This window comes from Hyla sarda, chromosome 7 (genome assembly GCF_029499605.1).
Source record: "Hyla sarda isolate aHylSar1 chromosome 7, aHylSar1.hap1, whole genome shotgun sequence".
NCBI classification, from domain to species: Eukaryota; Metazoa; Chordata; class Amphibia; order Anura; family Hylidae; genus Hyla; species Hyla sarda.
In genome coordinates, this window is record NC_079195.1 from 3,312,232 (window position 1) to 3,333,538 (window position 21,307).

At 46.9% G+C, this 21,307-nt stretch overlaps 1 protein-coding gene across 4 annotated transcripts in view; it reads left to right on the forward strand.

Annotated features, from left to right (window-relative positions):
* Window positions 1-21,307, forward strand: part of LOC130282101 (ADAMTS-like protein 2) — a 119,724-nt gene that overhangs the window by 77,098 nt on the left and 21,319 nt on the right. For all 4 annotated transcript variants that reach the window (XM_056529998.1, XM_056529997.1, XM_056529999.1 and 1 more), the window contains 5 exons: window positions 1,111-1,228; window positions 2,780-2,860; window positions 9,805-9,980; window positions 15,262-15,520; window positions 19,206-19,449. In XM_056529998.1, coding sequence (XP_056385973.1) covers window positions 1,111-1,228; window positions 2,780-2,860; window positions 9,805-9,980; window positions 15,262-15,520; window positions 19,206-19,449 — 878 coding nt within the window. The remainder of the gene's footprint in view (window positions 1-1,110; window positions 1,229-2,779; window positions 2,861-9,804; window positions 9,981-15,261; window positions 15,521-19,205; window positions 19,450-21,307) is intronic.

Sequence of the window (21,307 nt, forward strand, 5' to 3'; positions counted from 1 at the left end):
AACAACATCAAGTAAATGTGGTAAAAGGATCAAGCGTAAAGAATATACAGTATGTGGTTACACAATCAAGCCTAGATAATAAACGTGGTAACAGGATCAAGTCTAGAGAATAGATGCAGTAACAGGATCAAGCTTAGAGTATAGATGTGGTAACAGGATCAAGCCTAGAGAATAGATGTGGTAACAGGATCAAGCCTAGAGTATAGATGTGGTAATAGGATCAAGCCTAGAGAATAGATGTGGTAACAGGATCAAGCCTAGAGTATAGATGTGGTAACAGGATCAAGCCTAGAGTATAGATGTGGTAATAGGATCAAGCCTAGAGAATAGATGTGGTAACAGGATCAAGCCTAGAGTATAGATGTGGTAACAGGATCAAGCCTAGAGAATAGATGTGGTAACAGGATCAAGCCTAGAGTTTAGATGTGGTAACAGGATCAAGCCTAGAGAATAGATGAGGTTACACAATTAATCCTGGAGCAGTTAGCAATTGTCACTATCTCTTATAAGCATTGGTAAAAACTTTTAAACATGTACATTAAGGTGCGTGAGGCAAACTAAGACCACTCTGGGGCAGAATTATTAATCAAAATGTTATAGAATTCTCTTATAGAATTCCCCTGGAATTGAGGTGCACACCCCATGTGACTCATTCATGTGCCTCCCTAGACAAGGGGGCAGGATTTGGAGAACATTGGGGCTTGGCCTAATAAAAAGGTGATGTGGCTTGAAATCGTCTACATCATGAACCCCTGTGATAAATATGGGGCATCTGTTCTAGGTCTAAGTTGTCTATATTTAAGGCAGTTAATACATCTGCCCACTGTGTGCCCACCTATCCTGGTCCTACAAATCAAGGTCTGAAATGTTAACACGCTTTAAGTTAGATGTTTTCCGGTATGATCCATGATCGGTTCCATAGGGCGTTAGATCATAGAAATGTGAATTCAGTGTATAAAATGTCTTTATTTGTCATATTTTAGCCACGATCCTCATTTTATAGTTCTCCCCTACATAATGATAGGAGGCATCTGTGGAGATCTCCATCTTATAATGTGGCGGTCAGTATGGCGTACACAGCGGTCTTCATATATGTCTCTCTTTCCGCAGCCGGTAGGATGTGACGGGAAGCTGTACTCATCCAGGTCACTGGACCGATGTGGTGTTTGCGGGGGCGATGGCAGTGCCTGCTATAGGGTGTCCGGGAACTTCAGGAAATCCTTCTTGGGTGAGTTCAGTAACTGCCTGATCGGGATGTAGGAGTTATAGGAGTTATCATGGGACCTCCACTGATCTCGCTGTTCTCACTGATCTTCTGAAGTCCCATAGAGAGTGAATACAGTGGTGGAGCGCGTGCAGCTCACTCGGGGGGACAGGGACACCTGGTATCATGGTCAATGGGGATCCCTACTATCCCTCCAGTCGGATCCCTACTATCCCAGCAGTGGGATCCCTACTATCCCAGCAGTCGGATCCCTACTATCCCAGCAGTCGGATCCCTACTATCCCAGCAGTCGGATCCCTACTATCCCAGCAGTCGGATCCCTACTATCCCAGCAGTCAGATCCCTACTATCCCAGCAGTCGGAGCCCTACTATCCCAGCAGTCGGATCCCTACTATCCCAGCAGTTGGATCCCTACTATCCCAGCAGTCGGATTCCTACTATTCCAGCAGTCGGATCCCTACTATCCCAGCCGTTGGATCTCTACTATCCCAGCAGTCGGATCCCTACTATCCCAGCAGTTGGATCCCTACTATCCCAGCAGTCGAATCCCTACTATCCCAGCAGTCTGATCTCTACTATCCCAGCAGTCAGATCCCTACTACTATCCCTACGGTCATGACGTCACGCCCCCTCCCATAGACTTGCATAGAGGGGGCGTAGCCGGGACATCACAAGTGGGGTGCGGCAGTGACGTCACGTGCCTCCGGCACTGAATCTGATGCTATAAATGAACGTCGAGTGCAGCAGGGAGATCGTGGGGGTCCCCAGCGGCAGGACCCCGCGATCAGACATCTTATCCCCTATCCTTTGGATAGAGGATAAGATGTCTAGGGATGGAGTACCCCTTTAATAGGATTTGCCAGGCATCATACAGTTGTTCTTAACCCAACCGCCAAGTGTGAGCTGCTTCTCTCCATACCAAACTGTGCACGGGGGGGGGGGGGGGGGGCGGCATTGTTGAATTGACTTTAGGTGCAACTGCGTCAGATTTCAAGTGCAAATTGTGCCACAAAAATGGTGTACTGTACATGTCCTGCACCACATGTCCTGCGCCACATTATTTTATTTGTTTTAAATACCTTTGAGCTTTAGCAGACAGAGGGTCATGGCTGGAATGCAATATTATGTGCCAAAAATTGCAGCAAAATTTAGTCATGAAGTAAGCCGACTAATATTTTCTATACTGTCAGGGGGCAGGATATATACCTAAAATTTTATGCCACCACCTGAACCCCAGACTTGTGCAAGGCTACAGACGTTCACTCCAAGGATTTGGTGCAAGGCCTTTGACTTGCACGGGACTTCACAAAATCGGTAGATTGAACACCAGTAGTCTCGCGCAAGTCTCGCGCAAGACATATTTTACTGGATTATTATTGTGGCCTTAAAGACGCCCCAGATTATAGAGCCTGCGCCACTGTTCTATATATCGGGTTGACATTCACATTAACCAAGAAGTCATACAACCAATTCCTCCCACTAGGGGGAGTCACTGTGCTCGCTGTCAGGAGGAATGCCACTGCTTTGTGTCACGTTTTCCTTCTGTGTTGCAGGTTACGCTCTCATCACGACTATTCCTGCCGGATCCTTCGACATTCTTATCACAGAGAAGAGGAATACTGAGAATATTCTGGGTAAGAATGAGGAGCGTTGGTCCCGTACACGTCTCTGTTCACATTCACATCGGGCTGTGTCACTAGTTCTAATGTGCCGCATGTATTTCTATTCGTACTGTCAAAATGATGAATGTCACAATTGAAACCCGCTGCATCGCGTTGTAAGTCACCGGTGGGATCTGTTGGGTGACGGACCACCAGAGTGTGCGGTCATAAATGGGTGCAGTGTGAACAGGGTTTATGTCACATTTTGGAGATCACTGGGGTTTCCAGCGGTCGGACCCCCAGCGATCAGCTACCAGTTCATTTTTTCTGGAGTTCTCCGGTGGAAAACAAATTTTTAGAATCAACTGGTGCCAGAAAGTTCTACAGATTTGTAAATTACTTCTATATAAAAATCTTAATCCTTCCAGTACTTATCAGCTGCTGTATGCTTCACAGGAAGTTGTGTAGTTCTTTCCAGTTTGACCACACTGCTCTCTGCTGACACCTCTGTCCATGTCAGGAACTGTCCAGAGTAGGAGCAAATCCCCATAGCAAACCTCTTCTACTCTGGACAGTTCCTGACATGGACAGAGATGTCAGCAGAGAGCACTGTGGTCAGACTGGAAAGAACCACACAACTTCCGGTGGAGCATACAGCAGCTGATAAGTATTGAAAGGATTAAGATTTTTATATAGAAGTCATTTACAAATCTGTTTAACTTTCTGGCACCAGTTGATTCTAAAAGAATAGTTTTTCCACCGGAGTACCCCTTTAAAAGAGAACTCTAGCCAAAATTAACTGGTAGCTGATCGCTGGGGGTCCGACCGCTGGGACCACAAGTGATCTCTAAAATGGGACCCCAGGCTCTCAGTGAGGAGTGTGTGCGGTAGACAGCACGCACTCCAATCATTTCTATGGGAGCGCCAAAAAGACCCAAATACAACACTCGGGCATAAACAGTGGACAACACGCGCACCTCACTACGAGAGTCGGGGTCCACCACGATCAGCTAATTATCACCTATCCTGTGGATCGAGGATAAGTTCATTTTGGCTGGAGTACTCCTTTAATTTCTGCTTGAGGAGAGTTTATCTGCATATTTTTTTTTCTATGTAGCATTGCAAGACTCCATACTCTAGCTGGATCTCCTCATTAAAGGGGTACTCCGCCCCTAGACATCTTATTCCCTATGCAAAGGATAGGATACAAAATGTCTGATCGGACCCCCGCGATCTCGGCTGTGGCACCCCAGACATCCGGTGCACAGAGCGAAGTTGGCTCCATGTAGGATGACTGGCGATGCGGGGCGGAGGCTCGTGACGTCACGGTCACACCCCGCTTGTGACGTCATAGCCATGCCCTCTCATTGCAAGTCTATGGGAGGGGGCGTGGCCATGATGTCACGTGCAGGACGCGGCTGTGATGTCACAAGCCTCCAGCGGTGGGACCCTACGATCAGACATCTTATCCCCTATCCTTTGGATAGGGGATAAGATGCCTAGGGGCGGAGTACCCCTTTAAGAACCAGTACACCCCTAGCTATTTGAGTATTGAAAGGTAAACTCTGTGTCTGTGAGGTCTGTGGGGTGTCTATCCTCATTGTATGGACAGACGTGTCTCCCGCGTCCCCTGGTGGACTTTTCCGACTTTCTGTGTTAGTCATGTGACCCAGGATCCCTGCGGATTTTCCATTGTGTAGCCTGGAGTCGTATTTGACCCATTGAATAAGACAAACCCACATCCAGGCTTCGGATTCTTGCTATGGGTTCTATGAAGATTTTCCCATTGTGTGAACATACCCTAAGAAATGTTCTCAAGTCCCTGAGACGACCTTCACGTCTAGATATGTGTCACATGTATTGTCTGAACCGGGGCCTTTATATATGTGGAGGTCACATGATCATATCACCGTACATTACACTGGGGCCTTTATATATGTGGAGGTCACATGATCATATCACCGTACATTACACTGGGGCCTTTATATATATGGAGGTCACATGATCATATCACTGTACATTACACTGGGGCCTTTATATATATGGAGGTCACATGATCATATCACTGTACATTACACTGGGGCCTTTATATATATATGGAGGTCACATGATCATATCACTGTACATTACACTGGGGCCTTTAGATATGTGGAGGTCACATGATCATATCACTGTACATTACACTGGGGCCTTTATATATGTGGAGGTCACATGATCATATCACTGTACATTACACTGGGGTCTTTATATATGTGGAGGTCACATGATCATATCACCGTACATTACACTGGGGCCTTTAGATATGTGGAGGTCACATGATCATATCACCGTACATTACACTGGGGCCTTTAGATATGTGGAGGTCACATGATCATATCACTGTACATTACACTGGGGTCGTTATATATGTGGAGGTCACATGATCATATCACCGTACATTACACTGGGGCCTTTAGATATGTGGAGGTCACATGATCATATCACTGTACATTACACTGGGGTCTTTATATATGTGGAGGTCACATGATCATATCACTGTACATTACATTGGGGCCTTTATATATGTGGAGGTCACATGATCATATCACTGTACATTACACCGGGGCCTTTAGATATGTGGAGGTCACATGATCATATCACTGTACATTACACCGGGGCCTTTATATATGTGGAGGTCACATGATCATATCACTGTACATTACACTGGGGCCTTTATATATGTGGAGGTCACATGATCATATCACCATACATTACACTGGGGACTTTATATATGTGGAGGTCACATGATCATATCACTGTACATTACACTGGGGCCTTTATATAAATATGGAGGTCACATGATCATATCACTGTACATTACACTGGGGCCTTTATATATGTGGAGGTCACATGATCATATCACTGTACATTACACTGGGGCCTTTATATATGTGGAGGTCACATGATCATATCACTGTACATTACACCGGGGCCTTTAGATATGTGGAGGTCACATGATCATATCACTGTACATTACACTGGGGCCTTTATATATGTGGAGGTCACATGATCATATCACTGTACATTACACCGGGGCCTTTAGATATGTGGAGGTCACATGATCATATCACTGTACATTACACCGGGGCCTTTAGATATGTGGAGGTCACATGATCATATCACTGTACATTACACCGGGGCCTTTATATATGTGGAGGTCACATGATCATATCACTGTACATTACACCGGGGCCTTTATATATGTGGAGGTCACATGATCATATCACTGTACATTACACTGGGGCCTTTATATATGTGGAGGTCACATGATCATATCACTGTACATTTCACTGAAGCCTTTAGATACGTGGAGGTCACATGATCATATCACTGTACATTACACCGGGGCCTTTATATATGTGGAGGTCACATGATCATATCACTGTACATTACACTGGGGCCTTTATATATATGGAGGTCACATGATCATATCACTGTACATTACACTGGGGCCTTTATATATGTGGAGGTCACATGATCATATCACTGTACATTACACTGGGGCCTTTAAATATGTGGAGGTCACATGATCATATCACTGTACATTACACTGGGGCCTTTATATATGTGGAGGTCACATGATCATATCACTGTACATTACACCGGGGCCTTTATATATGTGGAGGTCACATGATCATATCACTGTACATTACACCGGGGCCTTTATATATGTGGAGGTCACATGATCATATCACTGTACATTACACTGGGGCCTTTAGATATGTGGAGGTCACATGATCATATCACTGTACATTACACCGGGGCCTTTAGATATGTGGAGGTCACATGATCATATCACTGTACATTACACTGGGGCCTTTAGATATGTGGAGGTCACATGATCATATCACTGTACATTACACCGGGGCCTTTAGATATGTGGAGGTCACATGATCATATCACTGTACATTACACTGGGGCCTTTATATATGTGGAGGTCACATGATCATATCACTGTACATTACACTGGGGCCTTTATATATGTGGAGGTCACATGATCATATCACTGTACATTACACTGGGGCCTTTATATATGTGGAGGTCACATGATCATATCACTGTACATTACACTGGGGCCTTTATATATGTGGAGGTCACATGATCATATCACTGTACATTACACTGGGGCCTTTATATATGTGGAGGTCACATGATCATATCACTGTACATTACACTGGGGCCTTTATATATGTGGAGGTCACATGATCATATCACTGTACATTACACTGGGGCCTTTATATATGTGGAGGTCACATGATCATATCACTGTACATTACACCGGGGCCTTTATATATGTGGAGGTCACATGATCATATCACCGTACATTACACTGGGGCCTTTATATATGTGGAGGTCACATGATCATATCACTGTACATTACACTGAGGCCTTTATATATGTGGAGGTCACATGATCATATCACTGTACATTACACTGGGGCCTTTATATATGTGGAGGTCACATGATCATATCACCGTACATTACACTGGGGCCTTTAGATATGTGGAGGTCACATGATCATATCACTGTACATTACACTGGGGCCTTTATATATGTGGAGGTCACATGATCATATCACTGTACATTACACCGGGGCCTTTAGATATGTGGAGGTCACATGATCATATCACTGTACATTACACTGGGGCCTTTATATATGTGGAGGTCACATGATCATATCACTGTACATTACACTGGGGCCTTTATATATGTGGAGGTCACATGATCATATCACTGTACATTACACTGGGGCCTTTATATATATGGAGGTCACATGATCATATCACTGTACATTACACTGGGGCCTTTATATATGTGGAGGTCACATGATCATATCACTGTACATTACACTGGGGCCTTTATATATGTGGAGGTCACATGATCATATCACTGTACATTACACTGGGGCCTTTATATATGTGGAGGTCACATGATCATATCACCGTACATTACACCGGGGCCTTTATATATGTGGAGGTCACATGATCATATCACTGTACATTACACTGTGGCCTTTATATATGTGGAGGTCACATGATCATATCACTGTACATTACACTGGGGCCTTTATATATGTGGAGGTCACATGATCATATCACCATACATTACACCGGGGCCTTTATATATGTGGAGGTCACATGATCATATCACCGTACATTACACTGGGGCCTTTATATATGTGGAGGTCACATGATCATATCACCATACATTACACTGGGGCCTTTATATATGTGGAGGTCACATGATCATATCACTGTACATTACACTGGGGCCTTTATATATGTGGAGGTCACATGATCATATCACCGTACATTACATCGGGGCCTTTATATATATATGTGGAGGTCACATGATCATATCACTGTACATTACACTGGGGCCTTTATATATGTGGAGGTCACATGATCATATCACTGTACATTACACTGGGGCCTTTATATATGTGGAGGTCACATGATCATATCACTGTACATTACACTGGGGCCTTTAGATATGTGGAGGTCACATGATCATATCACTGTACATTACACTGGGGCCTTTAGATATGTGGAGGTCACATGATCATATCACTGTACATTACACTGGGGCCTTTATATATATGGAGGTCACATGATCATATCACTGTACATTACACCGGGGCCTTTAGATATGTGGAGGTCACATGATCATATCACTGTACATTACACTGGGGCCTTTATATATGTGGAGGTCACATGATCATATCACCGTACATTACACTGGGGCCTTTATATATGTGGAGGTCACATGATCATATCACTGTACATTACACTGGGGCCTTTAGATATGTGGAGGTCACATGATCATATCACTGTACATTACACTGGGGCCTTTATATATGTGGAGGTCACATGATCATATCACTGTACATTACACTGGGGCCTTTATATATGTGGAGGTCACATGATCATATCACTGTACATTACACTGGGGCCTTTATATATGTGGAGGTCACATGATCATATCACTGTACATTACACTGGGGCCTTTATATATATGGAGGTCACATGATCATATCACTGTACATTACACTGGGGCCTTTATATATGTGGAGGTCACATGATCATATCACTGTACATTACACTGGGGCCTTTATATATGTGGAGGTCACATGATCATATCACTGTACATTACACTGGGGCCTTTATATATGTGGAGGTCACATGATCATATCACTGTACATTACACTGGGGCCTTTATATATGTGGAGGTCACATGATCATATCACCGTACATTACACTGGGGACTTTATATATGTGGAGGTCACATGATCATATCACTGTACATTACACCGGGGCCTTTATATATGTGGAGGTCACATGATCATATCACTGTACATTACACCGGGGCCTTTATATATGTGGAGGTCACATGATCATATCACTGTACATTACACTGTGGCCTTTATATATGTGGAGGTCACATGATCATATCACTGTACATTACACCGGGGCCTTTATATATGTGGAGGTCACATGATCATATCACTGTACATTACACTGGGGCCTTTATATATGTGGAGGTCACATGATCATATCACCGTACATTACACTGGGGCCTTTATATATGTGGAGGTCACATGATCATATCACTGTACATTACACTGGGGCCTTTATATATGTGGAGGTCACATGATCATATCACTGTACATTACACTGGGGCCTTTAGATATGTGGAGGTCACATGATCATATCACTGTACATTACACCGGGGCCTTTAGATATGTGGAGGTCACATGATCATATCACCATACATTACACTGGGGCCTTTATATATGTGGAGGTCACATGATCATATCACTGTACATTACACTGGGGCCTTTATATATGTGGAGGTCACATGATCATATCACCATACATTACACTGGGGTTTTTGGGGCACCCCTCACCCCCCTGCTCCTGTCCTCTTTTTCTCCTCAGCTCTTGCGGACTCTGCTGGGAATTTCTACATCAACGGGAACATGATGATGGATAATCCTCAGAACTTTCGGGTCGCAGGGACCTTGGTGAAGTATCGACGACCCCCGAATGTCCACAGTGAGGGACTGGAGTATCTGACTACACCGGGGCCGACCAACCAGTCCCTCAGCGTCATGGTGTGTGTGTGAGACTCCGGCCTATCTGCATGTCCGTAACTTATATCCGTGTGTCTAAACGTTCCGTCTCCTCGTCTGTTATATGTTCATAGATGACGTGTGCCGCTTCTGTCATACAATATATTGGGCAGAGACATTACAATAGTTCAGGTAAGATTAAGAGGCCGCATTGTATAAGTGTTTACGAACCCACCAATATTGGTGCGACAGCTGACCGTCCAGTGTGAGTGGCCATGTCCTGACTGGAAGAAGGATTGAATAGTTGGGATTTAGCATTCAGGTAAACCAGAGAAGTCTGGAGGAGGACAGAGGGGTCTGGAGAGGATAGAGGGGTCTGGAGAGGACAGAGGAGACTGTAGGAGGAGGACAGAGGGGTCTGGAGGAGGACAGGAGACTGGAGGAGGAGGACAGAGGGGTCTGGAGAGGACAGAGGGGTCTGGAGAGGACAGAGGAGACTGGAGAGGACAGAGGAGACTGGAGGAGGACAGAGGTGACTGGAGGAGGAGGACAGAGGGGTCTGGAGAGGACAGAGGAGTCTGGAGAGGACAGAGGATACTGGAGGAGGACAGAGGAGTCTGGTGAGGACAGAGGTGACTGGAGGAGGAGGACAGAGGGGTCTGGAGAGGACAGAGGAGACTGGAGGAGGAGGACAGAGGGGTCTGGAGAGGACAGAGGAGACTGGAGGAGGAGGACAGAGGGGTCTGGAGAGGATAGAGGGGTCTGGAGAGGACAGAGGAGACTGTAGGAGGAGGACAGAGGGGTCTGGAGAGGACAGAGGAGTCTGGAGAGGACAGAGGAGACTGGAGGAGGACAGAGGAGTCTGGAGGAGGACAGGAGACTGGAGGAGGAGGACAGAGGGGTCTGGAGAGGACAGAGGTGACTGGAGGAGGACAGAGGGGTCTGGAGGAGGACAGGAGACTGGAGGTGGACAGAGGAGACTGGAGGAGGACAGAGGTGACTGGAGAGGACAGAGGAGACTGGAGGAGGACAGAGGAGACTGGAGGAGAACAGAGGAGTCTGGAGGAGGACAGAGGAGACTGGAGAAGACAGAGGTGACTGGAGGAGGATAGAGGAGTCTGGAGGAGGGCGGAGGTGTCTGGCATCAGTACCCCCCCCCCCCCCTTCCTATTGAGTTATGTAGAACAGCTACCACATGCATGGGGGGGGGGATGCGAGGGAACAAAATGCCAATGTCTATATGAAGTATATGGCAGCTGTAGAGACTGATCTGTATGAACCATTGACCAGAAGAGCTGAAGAGACTGATTCAGGATGTAGTCAGGTGTTAGAGGGGTTCCCCAGGATGACAACCGACCACTAGGACTTTATCCAACCACAAGTACTGGGGTCTCACGTGAGTGCAGCCCCTCCACTCTAACTCTACTCATACGACGAGTACAGCGCTCGGCTCGGGCCCCACAGATCAGACACTTGATGATCAGCTGTCATCATCGGAGGACCCCTTTAAGGTCGCCTACACACCATAGGCTGAAGTTGATAAAAAACAGAGCATTTTAACCGAGACAATTGTCAACGACCGTTTTTGGTTGATGGCCGTCGTATTGACAGAATTCGGTTTTGTTTAAACTTGGAGTCTGATCCACGAACGATGGATCCAGCAAAAAGGTCGAAAAAATGTAAGATCTTTTATCCATGGAGCGGTGGATCCTTTGGGGGAGATTTATCAAAACCTGTCCACAGGAAACGTTGCTGAGTTGCCCATAGCAACCAATCAGATCGCTGCTTTCATTTTACAGAGGCCTTTTCAAAAATGATAGAAGTCATCTGATTGGTTGCTATGGGCAACTCAGCAACTTTTCTTCTGGACCGGTTTCCTCTATATACTTCTCCCGGTGTCATTGATCGTGTGCGGCCGGTTTATAGGTCTGTAACAGCCAATATGGAGAAGAATGTGGACGGCTGTGGCCGCCCCTGTGACCCTCCTCATGTTTGGAGTCTCCATGCTTTATGGCACGTTGCAATGTGGTTCAGTGCTTTAAGTGGGCCAAAAGAGGTGTCGGTACTCTATTAGGTGCCGGTACTACCCCCCCCCCCCCCCTCATGCAGACGTGTGACCTCGGGCTCTGCCCTCGCTCCTCCCCGCTCTAGCTTCGGAAAACTTCGGGGAGCGGCGCAGTCCGACTTTTGCATGATTTAGAAAAATCCACCTCACACCGGTACCGGCGCGCACCATCTGCCGGGCGCCAGAGGGGGAAACTAGGCGAGAAGTGAAGGTGGCGGCAGAGAGAGGGGAGTGCTCCTGCCTTCCGGTACGATAAAACCACGTTCTGGGCGCACGGAGGGGTGCTGGTACTCCAAAGAGCCATTTTTGGATGTGGCGGTACTGAGTACCGCTGCGCACCGGCCCACTTAAAGCACTGATGTGGTTACTGTTCATCCATTCAGGACGTTACTGACTATAAATGATGAGTAGATCAGAAGCTTCTTACATCTTATACAAGAATTAGGAGAAAAATTACATTCCCCCCCCCCTAAATATTTGTAGATCCACCAGGTCACCAGGGGTGTTTGCGGTGGAAAACATTTTCAAACCAACTGGTGCCAGAAAGTTCTACAGATTTCTAAATGACTTCTATATAAAAATCTTAATCCTTCCAGTACTTATCAGCTGCTGTATGCTCCACTGGAAGTTGTGTAGTTCTTTCCAGTCTGACCACAGTGCTCTCTGCTGCCACCTCTGTGCATGTCAGCAACTGTCCAGAGTAGCATATGTTTGCTTTGGGGATTTGCTCCTACTCTGGACAGTTCCTGACATGGACAGAGGTGTCAGCAGAGAGCACTGTGGTCAGACAGTAAAGAACCACACAACTTTCTGTGGAGCATACAGCAGCTGATAAGTACTGGAAGGATTAAGATTTTAATATAGAAGTAATTTACAAATCTGTAGAACTTTCTGTCACCAGTTGATTTGAAAACATTTGTTTTCCATCGGAGTACCCCTTTAATGTCTGAATGGTTGTGATACTGAATCATCGGATACCTTGAAGTAATTATGTGCACTTGATGGTCCCGATTTTTTAATTTGTTACCTCATATATTTTTATTCATTTATTAATTAATATTTTGAGACCCGTATCTGTTAATAATAATTATAATTATAATAATAACAATATATACTACTAATAATAAATACAATAAATAATACATTTAATAATTATTATTATATTATTATTTTATTAGTATTACTATTCATAGTATTATTTATTATTATATATAATTATATATGAATATTAATTATTTTTATTGCTATTATATTTACTACTATTATTATTAATATTAATAATTGTCATAATAATACTATAATATACAATAGCAATAACAATACATATAATAATCATTATTTTTTTATTGTTATTATTATTGTTTTTTTTGTTTTTTCTATTAGGGGTAATTTGAATTATAATTTTTTTTCCCCATTTGAAAATTTTGGAATCCATGGAAGACCTGAGCTGCTCCTATGTGTTTCCCACGCAGTGTCCTCCAGACTGTCTTAGACTGTACTTGTACTGCGGTGCCGGTTGAGGCCATGGTTATACTGGTTACACTGTGGTTCTGTTCCAGTATTCTCGTGGTTTTATTGAAATTTTCCTAAATTTAGCCTTAGGCTGGGTTCACATCACGTTTTGTCCCATACGGGACCGCATACGGCAGGGGAAGCTGAAAACTTGTGCTCCCGTATGCCTTCGTATCCGGTCCCGTATGTAATGCATTTCAATGAGCTGACCGGAGTGAAACGCTTACTCGGCTCATTTTTGCCCCATATGCGGTTATCCACCGGACCTAAAATCGTAGTCCACCACGATTTTAGGTCCGGTGGGAAAACCGCATACGGGGCAAAAATGAGCCGACCGGAGTCAGCGTTTCACTCCGGTCAGCTCATTGAAATGAATTACATACGGGACCGCATACGAAGGCATACGGGAGCGCAAGTTTTCAGCTCCCCCTGCCGTATGCGGTCCCGTATGGGACAAAACATGATGTGAACCCAGCCTTATTGGCTTGACAGAAATTTTGAAAACTGATTGAAAATATTTTTCAAGAACCATTATGGTCCTGCATTGGAACCTGCCTCCAAGCCTAGGACCACAAGCCCCTAGACATCTTATCCCCGATCCAAAGGATAGGGTATGAAATGTCTGATCGTGAGGGTCCCGCTTCTGCATTCATTTAGAGCATTGGGTCAGTGCCGGAGGCTTGTGACGTCACGGCCACACCCGCTGGTGACATCACAGCCATGCCCCCTTAATGCAAGTCTATGGGAGGGGGCGTGACAGCCGTCACGCCCCCTCCCATAGACTTGCATTGAGTGGGCGGGGCGTGACGTCATGACGGTGCTATGATGTCACGAGCTCCCGGCGCCGGCTCCAGTGTTCGGAACAGTCTGTTCCAAAACGCTGAGCAGCGGAGTACCCCTTTAACGTTGTCAATTCCGAAAAGTGTCCATTTCTTTCCATTAGACGACTACACCAGCATATCCAGCAAGCCTTGTGATCTTCACCCCCCCCATAGACTTGCATTGAGGGGGCATGGCCGTGATGTCACGAGGTGGCGAGACCATGACATCACGATCCTCTGGCCCTACATCGCCAGTCATCCGGCACGGATAGGGTATAAGATGTCTAGGGGTGGAGTACCCCTTTAAGGCAGATTTCAGAATCTTGGATTTAGCTTCTTTGGTTCTACAGAACCACTGGTTACCCAAAAAACAAAACAAAAAGTGCCGTACTAGACATGGATTCTTAGGGACCATTAGAGGAAATGCATCTGGACGTCTGTCCTCGCCCTTTGGGAAACTTGTACATATCCAATGTTTTTTTACTTTTTGGTGGGACCAACATGGTCATAGAGTAGATCAGCCTATAACCAACACATCCTACTGGGAAGCGATTGGCTCCAGAGTCGGGGCCCAAGTGGAGTTGTCTTCTGCTCTTCTGGAGGCCACCATTGAGTCAGCACCAGGGACCCCATGAAGGACAGACAGCTCTGGTTCACTGTATATCTTGATGACTGGATGTTTGCTACAGGGACATGCACAGACATTTTGGGGGGCTGGGGCACACGTACAAAAATAGGGGCACCAATTAATACAAAAAATGCTTGTAAAAACCTTACAAACAATTCCTGAGGTGAGGGACCTCTGGCAGTCATGTTAGCTCCCCCTTTTGAGTCTATGTGCGCACATCCCTACTTTGCTCTATGGTGGACATTGACTCTGATGATACCGCTGCCCCCATATTCATTCCTCTTTGCTTTTTTTTAGTATTATAACTTCAATGGGAAGATTCCACACATTACGTATGAGTACACGGCCCCTCGGGCCCCAGAGGCTCCAGAATCAATACAACCTCTTCCTCAAGCTCCAAGCAAGGTACAAAGTGGAGGCGCGAGCAAATCCGATAGCAGCCTGCCCGGGTCTCCTGACACCTATAACTGGGGGAACCCCGAGGATACGGACAGAGCTTATGGACATGGAGAAGGGACTCCAAAAGAACAGGAGATATTGGAAGATCAGACAGACGGTAAGTCCGATGTTCACCGATCCTTCAACCGTGATATTATGGAGCGTATAGTTTGGATGTATACAGTGACCCACCGACCTACGATGGCCCCGACATACGATCATTTCAGCATACGATCAGTCTCAGAGACCATCACATGGTGAAGGCAGCATCAACATCCGATGCTTTTGTATGTCGGGGCCATCGTATAAACGGCTATCCTCCAGCGCAGACTGCTTCAGCTGCCACCGGATAGCCGTTTAAAGTGCCCCGTGTGGTCCGCTGACGATCACTTACCTGTCCTCGGGGCTCCGGAGCGTCCTCTTCAGGATCCCCTCCATCGTCGGCGCTCTCCATCATCGTCATCACGTCACGCGCACGCCGTCCCATCATCCAATAGGAGCGGCGTGTGTGCGTAGTGACGTTATGACGGAAAGCAGAGAGTGAGGATCCCGATATTCCGGAGCGTCGGGGACACCACGGGGACACGGTGACAGCGATGGAGGGCGACATCCAGGGCAGCGGTGACGGGTCCGGAGCGGCGGGGACACCATGGGGACACGGCGACAGCGATGGAGGGCGACATCCAGGGCAGCGGTGACGGGTCCGGAGCGGCGGGGACACCACGGGGACACGGTGACAGCAATGGAGGGCGACATCCAGGGCAGCGGTGACGGGTCCGGAGCGGAGGGGACAGGTGAGTACAGCTTCCTATACTTTACATTGCACGGATCCCTCAACGTACGATAGTTTCAACAAACGATGGTCCATTTGGAGCGGATTCCCATCGTATGTTGAGGGACCACTGTATAGGTGTTTCTGGAGTCATAGACCTGGACATATGAAGGTGTTCCGTCTGTAATCTAGACCGGGAGGGAACTAGTTTGCATTGATGAGACTAAGTGCGCTTCAAACCAGCAGCCGGGACCCATGGCTAATGCCGGACATTGCCGATTAGGCCGATGTCTGTTATTAAAGGGGTACTCCGCCCCTAGACATCTTATGCCCTATCCAAAGGTTAGGAGATAAGATATCTGATCGCAAAGGGCGTGCCGCTGGGGACCCCCATGATCTCAGCCAACTTCCGGATGACTGGCGATGCGGGGCGGAAGCCTGGGACGTCACGGTCACACCCCGCTTCTGATGTCATGGCCGCGCCACCTCAATGCAAGTCTATGGGAGGGGGCGGGCTCTCATGTCCTCTTCCATAGACCTGCATTGAGCGTTCACGGCCATGATGTCACGAGCCTCCGGCGCTGCACTTAATGCTCTAAACGAACGCCGGGTGCAGCTGGGGACCCCTGCGATCAGACATCATATCCCCTATCCTTTGGATAGGGAAAAAGATGTCTAGGGGCGAAGTACCCATTTAAAGGGGTTATCCAGGAAAAAACTTTTATATATATATATATCAACTGACTCCAGAAAGTTAAACAGATTTGTAAATTAGACAACAGTGCAAAGGTACTGCTCTATCCCCGTATCCTGGCTTCTGTGCTGCAGACCGGCAGGGTGGCGTTCCGTTCCACGTGCAAACAGTAGAAAACGGAAGATGTCCAGCACCAGGAAGGCAGGTAAAAACGTATTTATTGAGGTACAAAAATAACAAACAGCATATCGAGGAGCGTAAAGCATACGCGTTTCAGGCTAAAGAGCCCTTAGTCATGGCATGACTAAGGGCTCTTTAGCCTGAAACGCGTAGGCTCTACGCTCCTCGATATTCTGTTTGTTATTTTTGTACCTCAATAAATACGTTTTTACCTGCCTTCCTGGTGCTGGACATCTTCCGTTTTCTAGATTTGTAAATTACTTCTATTAAAAAATCTTAATCCTTTCAGTACTTATGAGCTTCTGAAGTTAAGGTTGTTCCTTTCTGTCTAAGTGCTCTCTGATGACACGTGTCTCGGGGACCGCCCAGTTTAGAAGAGGTTTGCTATGGGGATTTGCTTCTAAACTGGGCGGTTCCCGAGACACCTGTCATCAGAGAGCACTTAGACAGAAAAGAACAACCTTAACTTCAGAAGCTCATAAGTACTGAAAGGATTAAGATTTTTTAATAGAGGTAATTTACAAATCTGTTTAACTTTCTGGAGCCAGTTGATATATATATGATATATATATATATATATAAAAAAAAAAGTTTTTTTTCCTGGATAACCCCTTTAACCCTTTGCACTCTGCAATCAAAGTTGATCAGGACCACAATCGTGATGACCAAAGGTCGGGCGGAGGTCTCTTACCTTCCTCCGCCTGGTTTGACCTGTGCTCCAATACTATAGGCCAATGGTCTCCAACCTACGGACCTCCAGATGTTGCAAAACTACAACTCCCAGCATGCCCGGACAGCCGTTGGCTGTCCGGGCATGCTGGGAGTTGTAGTTTTGCAACATCTGGAGGTCCGCAGGTTGAAGACCACTGCTATAGGCAGTCCCAGCAGGGAGGCGAGAAAATAGTTATACACATCGGCGGCGACTAGGATGAATTAGGGGAAAAAGGTAAAGAAACTTGGGAAGGTAAATCGTTTTGAATATTTTGATCCTACCAGCTAGGGATAGAGGGAGCAAGGACCAGGCTTTAAAGGGGTACTCCGGTGGAAAACTTTTTTTTTAATCAACTGGTGCCAGAAAGTTAAACAGATTAGTAAATTACTTCTATTAAAAAATCTTAATCCTTACGGTACTTATTAGCTGCTGAATACTACAGAGGAAATTATTTTCTTTTTGGAACACAGAGCTCTCTGCTGACATCACAAGCACAGTGCTCTCTGCTGACATCTCTGTCCATTTTAGGGAACTGTCCAGAGCAGCATATGTTTTCTATGGGGATTTTCTCCTACTCTGGACAGTTCTTAAAATGGACAGAGATGTCAGCAGAGAGCACTGTGGTCATGATGTCAGCAGAGAGCACTGTGTTTTTTCTCTGTAGTATTCAGCAGCTAATAAGTACTGGAAGGATTAAGATTGTTTTTTAATAGAAGTAATTTACAAATCTGTTTAACTTTCTGGCAACAGTTGATTAAAAAAAAAAAAAAAAAAAGTTTTCCACCGGAGTACTCCTTTAAACCGTTCCCCCCTAAGATTCCAACTAACCACCTTTAGGGTCCCCATGTCAAAATTGCATATTTTTAAAGGGGTACTCTGGGGCTAAGACATCTTATCCCCTATCCAAGGGGATAAGATGCCTGATCGCGGGGGTCCCGCTGCTGGGGACCCCCGTGATCTTGCACGCAGCACCCCGTTACAATCAGTCCCCGGAGCATGTTCGCTCCGGGTCTGATGACTGGCGATCACGGGGCCGGAGCATTGTGACGTCACGCTCCGCCCCCTCCCATAGGCTTGCATTGAGGGGGCGGAGCGTGACGTCACACGGGTGCTGCGTGCAAGATCACAGGGGTCCCCAGCAGCGGGACCCCCGCGATCAGGCATGTTATCCCCTTTTCTTTCTTAGCGCCGGAGTACCCCTTTAAGCCTTTCAAATACACTGTGTGTGAACGTAGCCCGAGATGTTGTCGCCCCAGACATTTTCCGCAGTCTCTTCATGTGATGGTCTCGGCCTCGGATGGTTAAGCGAGGACTCCGCTAAGTGTCTCCACATGTTTATCATTCCGTATTGTTTAACTGTGCGAGAAATAAAAGCCACATGGCGGGACGGTGGGAGAGTCGCAGTCCTTCTCCATATGTCAGATGTTGCGCTTCCCCCGTTTCAGGCCTCCAGCCCAGCACTGAGGCTCCGCGGGGATTCCTGTCGAGTGAGTTATGGAGACTGTGTGATCAGCACAGCCACCCCGCTCTCTGCCAATCTCTCTTGGGTGGCGGTCCTGGGGGTCCGACCCTCGCAGAGTCCACGCAGGAAGCAGAACATCTCCGGGACGCTCTGATGCTGACAGCTGCTTATGAACATCTTGGATCGCTTTCGCTCACAGAGGCATTCCAGGCTCCCGGCTTCAGCAGGTACGCAGCTGTGGACGCTCTCGGATATTATTATTTAAGCCCAATGGGATTTCTAACAGACGCCTATTCATCCAGTCCTGAGCCGTATCGTGTCCTCGTACACCCACGTAGCGGGAGACGCAGGCAATAAGTAGGGTCACCACCTTTCTTGCCAAAAAATACCGGCCATGCTAATTTGCATAATTCATTATACATGCGTGACATCACAGGATACACGTGTGCGGGGGAAATTGTGTCCTATTCTGACCCCTATAACTTTTTTATTTCCCCTTATATGGACCTGTATTATGGCTCATTTTTTGCGCCCCGATCTGTAGTTTTTAACAGGATAATTTTTGTTTTAATGAGACTTTTTGATCGCTTTTAACTAAACTCCCAGCATGCCCTGATACAACCTGTGGCTCAGCGGCTGCCCCCCAAAAAAACTATAACTCCCAGCATGTTGGCCTCTAGTAGTCAGTCAGTGTTTCCCAACCAGGGGTGCCTCCAGCTGTTGCAAAACTACAACTCCCAGCATGGTTGTGGGTTAGGGATAGGGGTGTTAGGGTGTGTGGTTAGGGATAGGGGTGTTAGGGTGTGTGGTTAGGGATAGGGGTGTCAGGGTGTGTGGTTAGGGATAGGGGTGTCAGGGTGTGTGGTTAGGGATAGGGGTGTTAGGGTTTGTGGTTAGGGATAGGGGTGTCAAGGTGTGTGGTTAGGGATAGGGGTGTTAGGGTTTGTGGTTAGGGATAGGGGTGTCAGGGTGTGTGGTTAGGGATAGGGGTGTTAGTCAGGGTGTGTGGTTAGGGATAGGGGTGTTAGGGTGTGTGGTTAGGGATAGGGGTGTTAGTCAGGGTGTGTGTTTAGGGATAGGGGTGTTAGGGTGTGTGGTTAGGGATAGGGGTGTTAGGGTGTGTGGTTAGGGATAGGGGTGTTAGGGTGTGTGTTTAGGGATAGGGGTGTTAGGGTGTGTGGTTAGGGATAAGGGTGTTAGTCAGGGTGTGTGGTTAGGGATAGGGGTGTTAGGGTGTGTGTTTAGGGATAGGGGTGTTAGGGTGTGTGGTTAGGGATAGGGGTGTTAGGGTGTGTGGTTAGGGATAGGGGTGTTAGTTAGGGTGTGTGGTTAGGGAGAGGGGTGTTAGTCAGGGTGTGTGGTTAGGGATAGGGGTGTTGGGGTGTTAGGGTGTGTGGTTAGGGATAGGGGTGTTGGGGTGTTAGGGTGTGTGGTTAGGGATAGGGGTGTTAGGGTGTGTGGTTAGGGATAGGGGTGTTAGGGTGTGTGGTTAGGGATAGGGGTGTTAGGGTGTGTGGTTAGGGATAGGGGTGTCAGGGTGTGTGGTTAGGGATAGGGGTGTTAGGGTGTGTGGTTAGGGATAAGGGTGTTAGTCAGGGTGTGTGGTTAGGGATAGGGGTGTTAGGGTGTGTGGTTAGGGATAGGGGTGTCAGGGTGTGTGGTTAGGGATAGGGGTGTTAGGGTGTGTGGTTAGGGATAGGGGTGTTAGGGTGTGTGGTTAGGGATAGGGGTGTTAGGGTGTGTGGTTAGGGATAAGGGTGTTAGTCAGGGTGTGTGGTTAGGGATAGGGGTGTCAGGGTGTGTGGTTAGGGATAGGGGTGTTAGTCAGGGTGTGTGGTTAGGGATAGGGGTGTTAGGGTGTGTGTTTAGGGATAGGGGTGTTAGGGTGTGTGGTTAGGGATAGGGGTGTCAGGGTGTGTGGTTAGGGGTGTTAGGGTGTGTGGTTAGGGATAGGGGTGTTGGGTGTTAGGGTGTGTGTTTAGGGATAGGGGTGTTAGGGTGTGTGGTTAGGGATAGGGGTGTTAGGGTGTGTGGTTAGGGATAGGGGTGTTAGGGTGTGTGGTTAGGGATAGGGGTGTTAGGGTG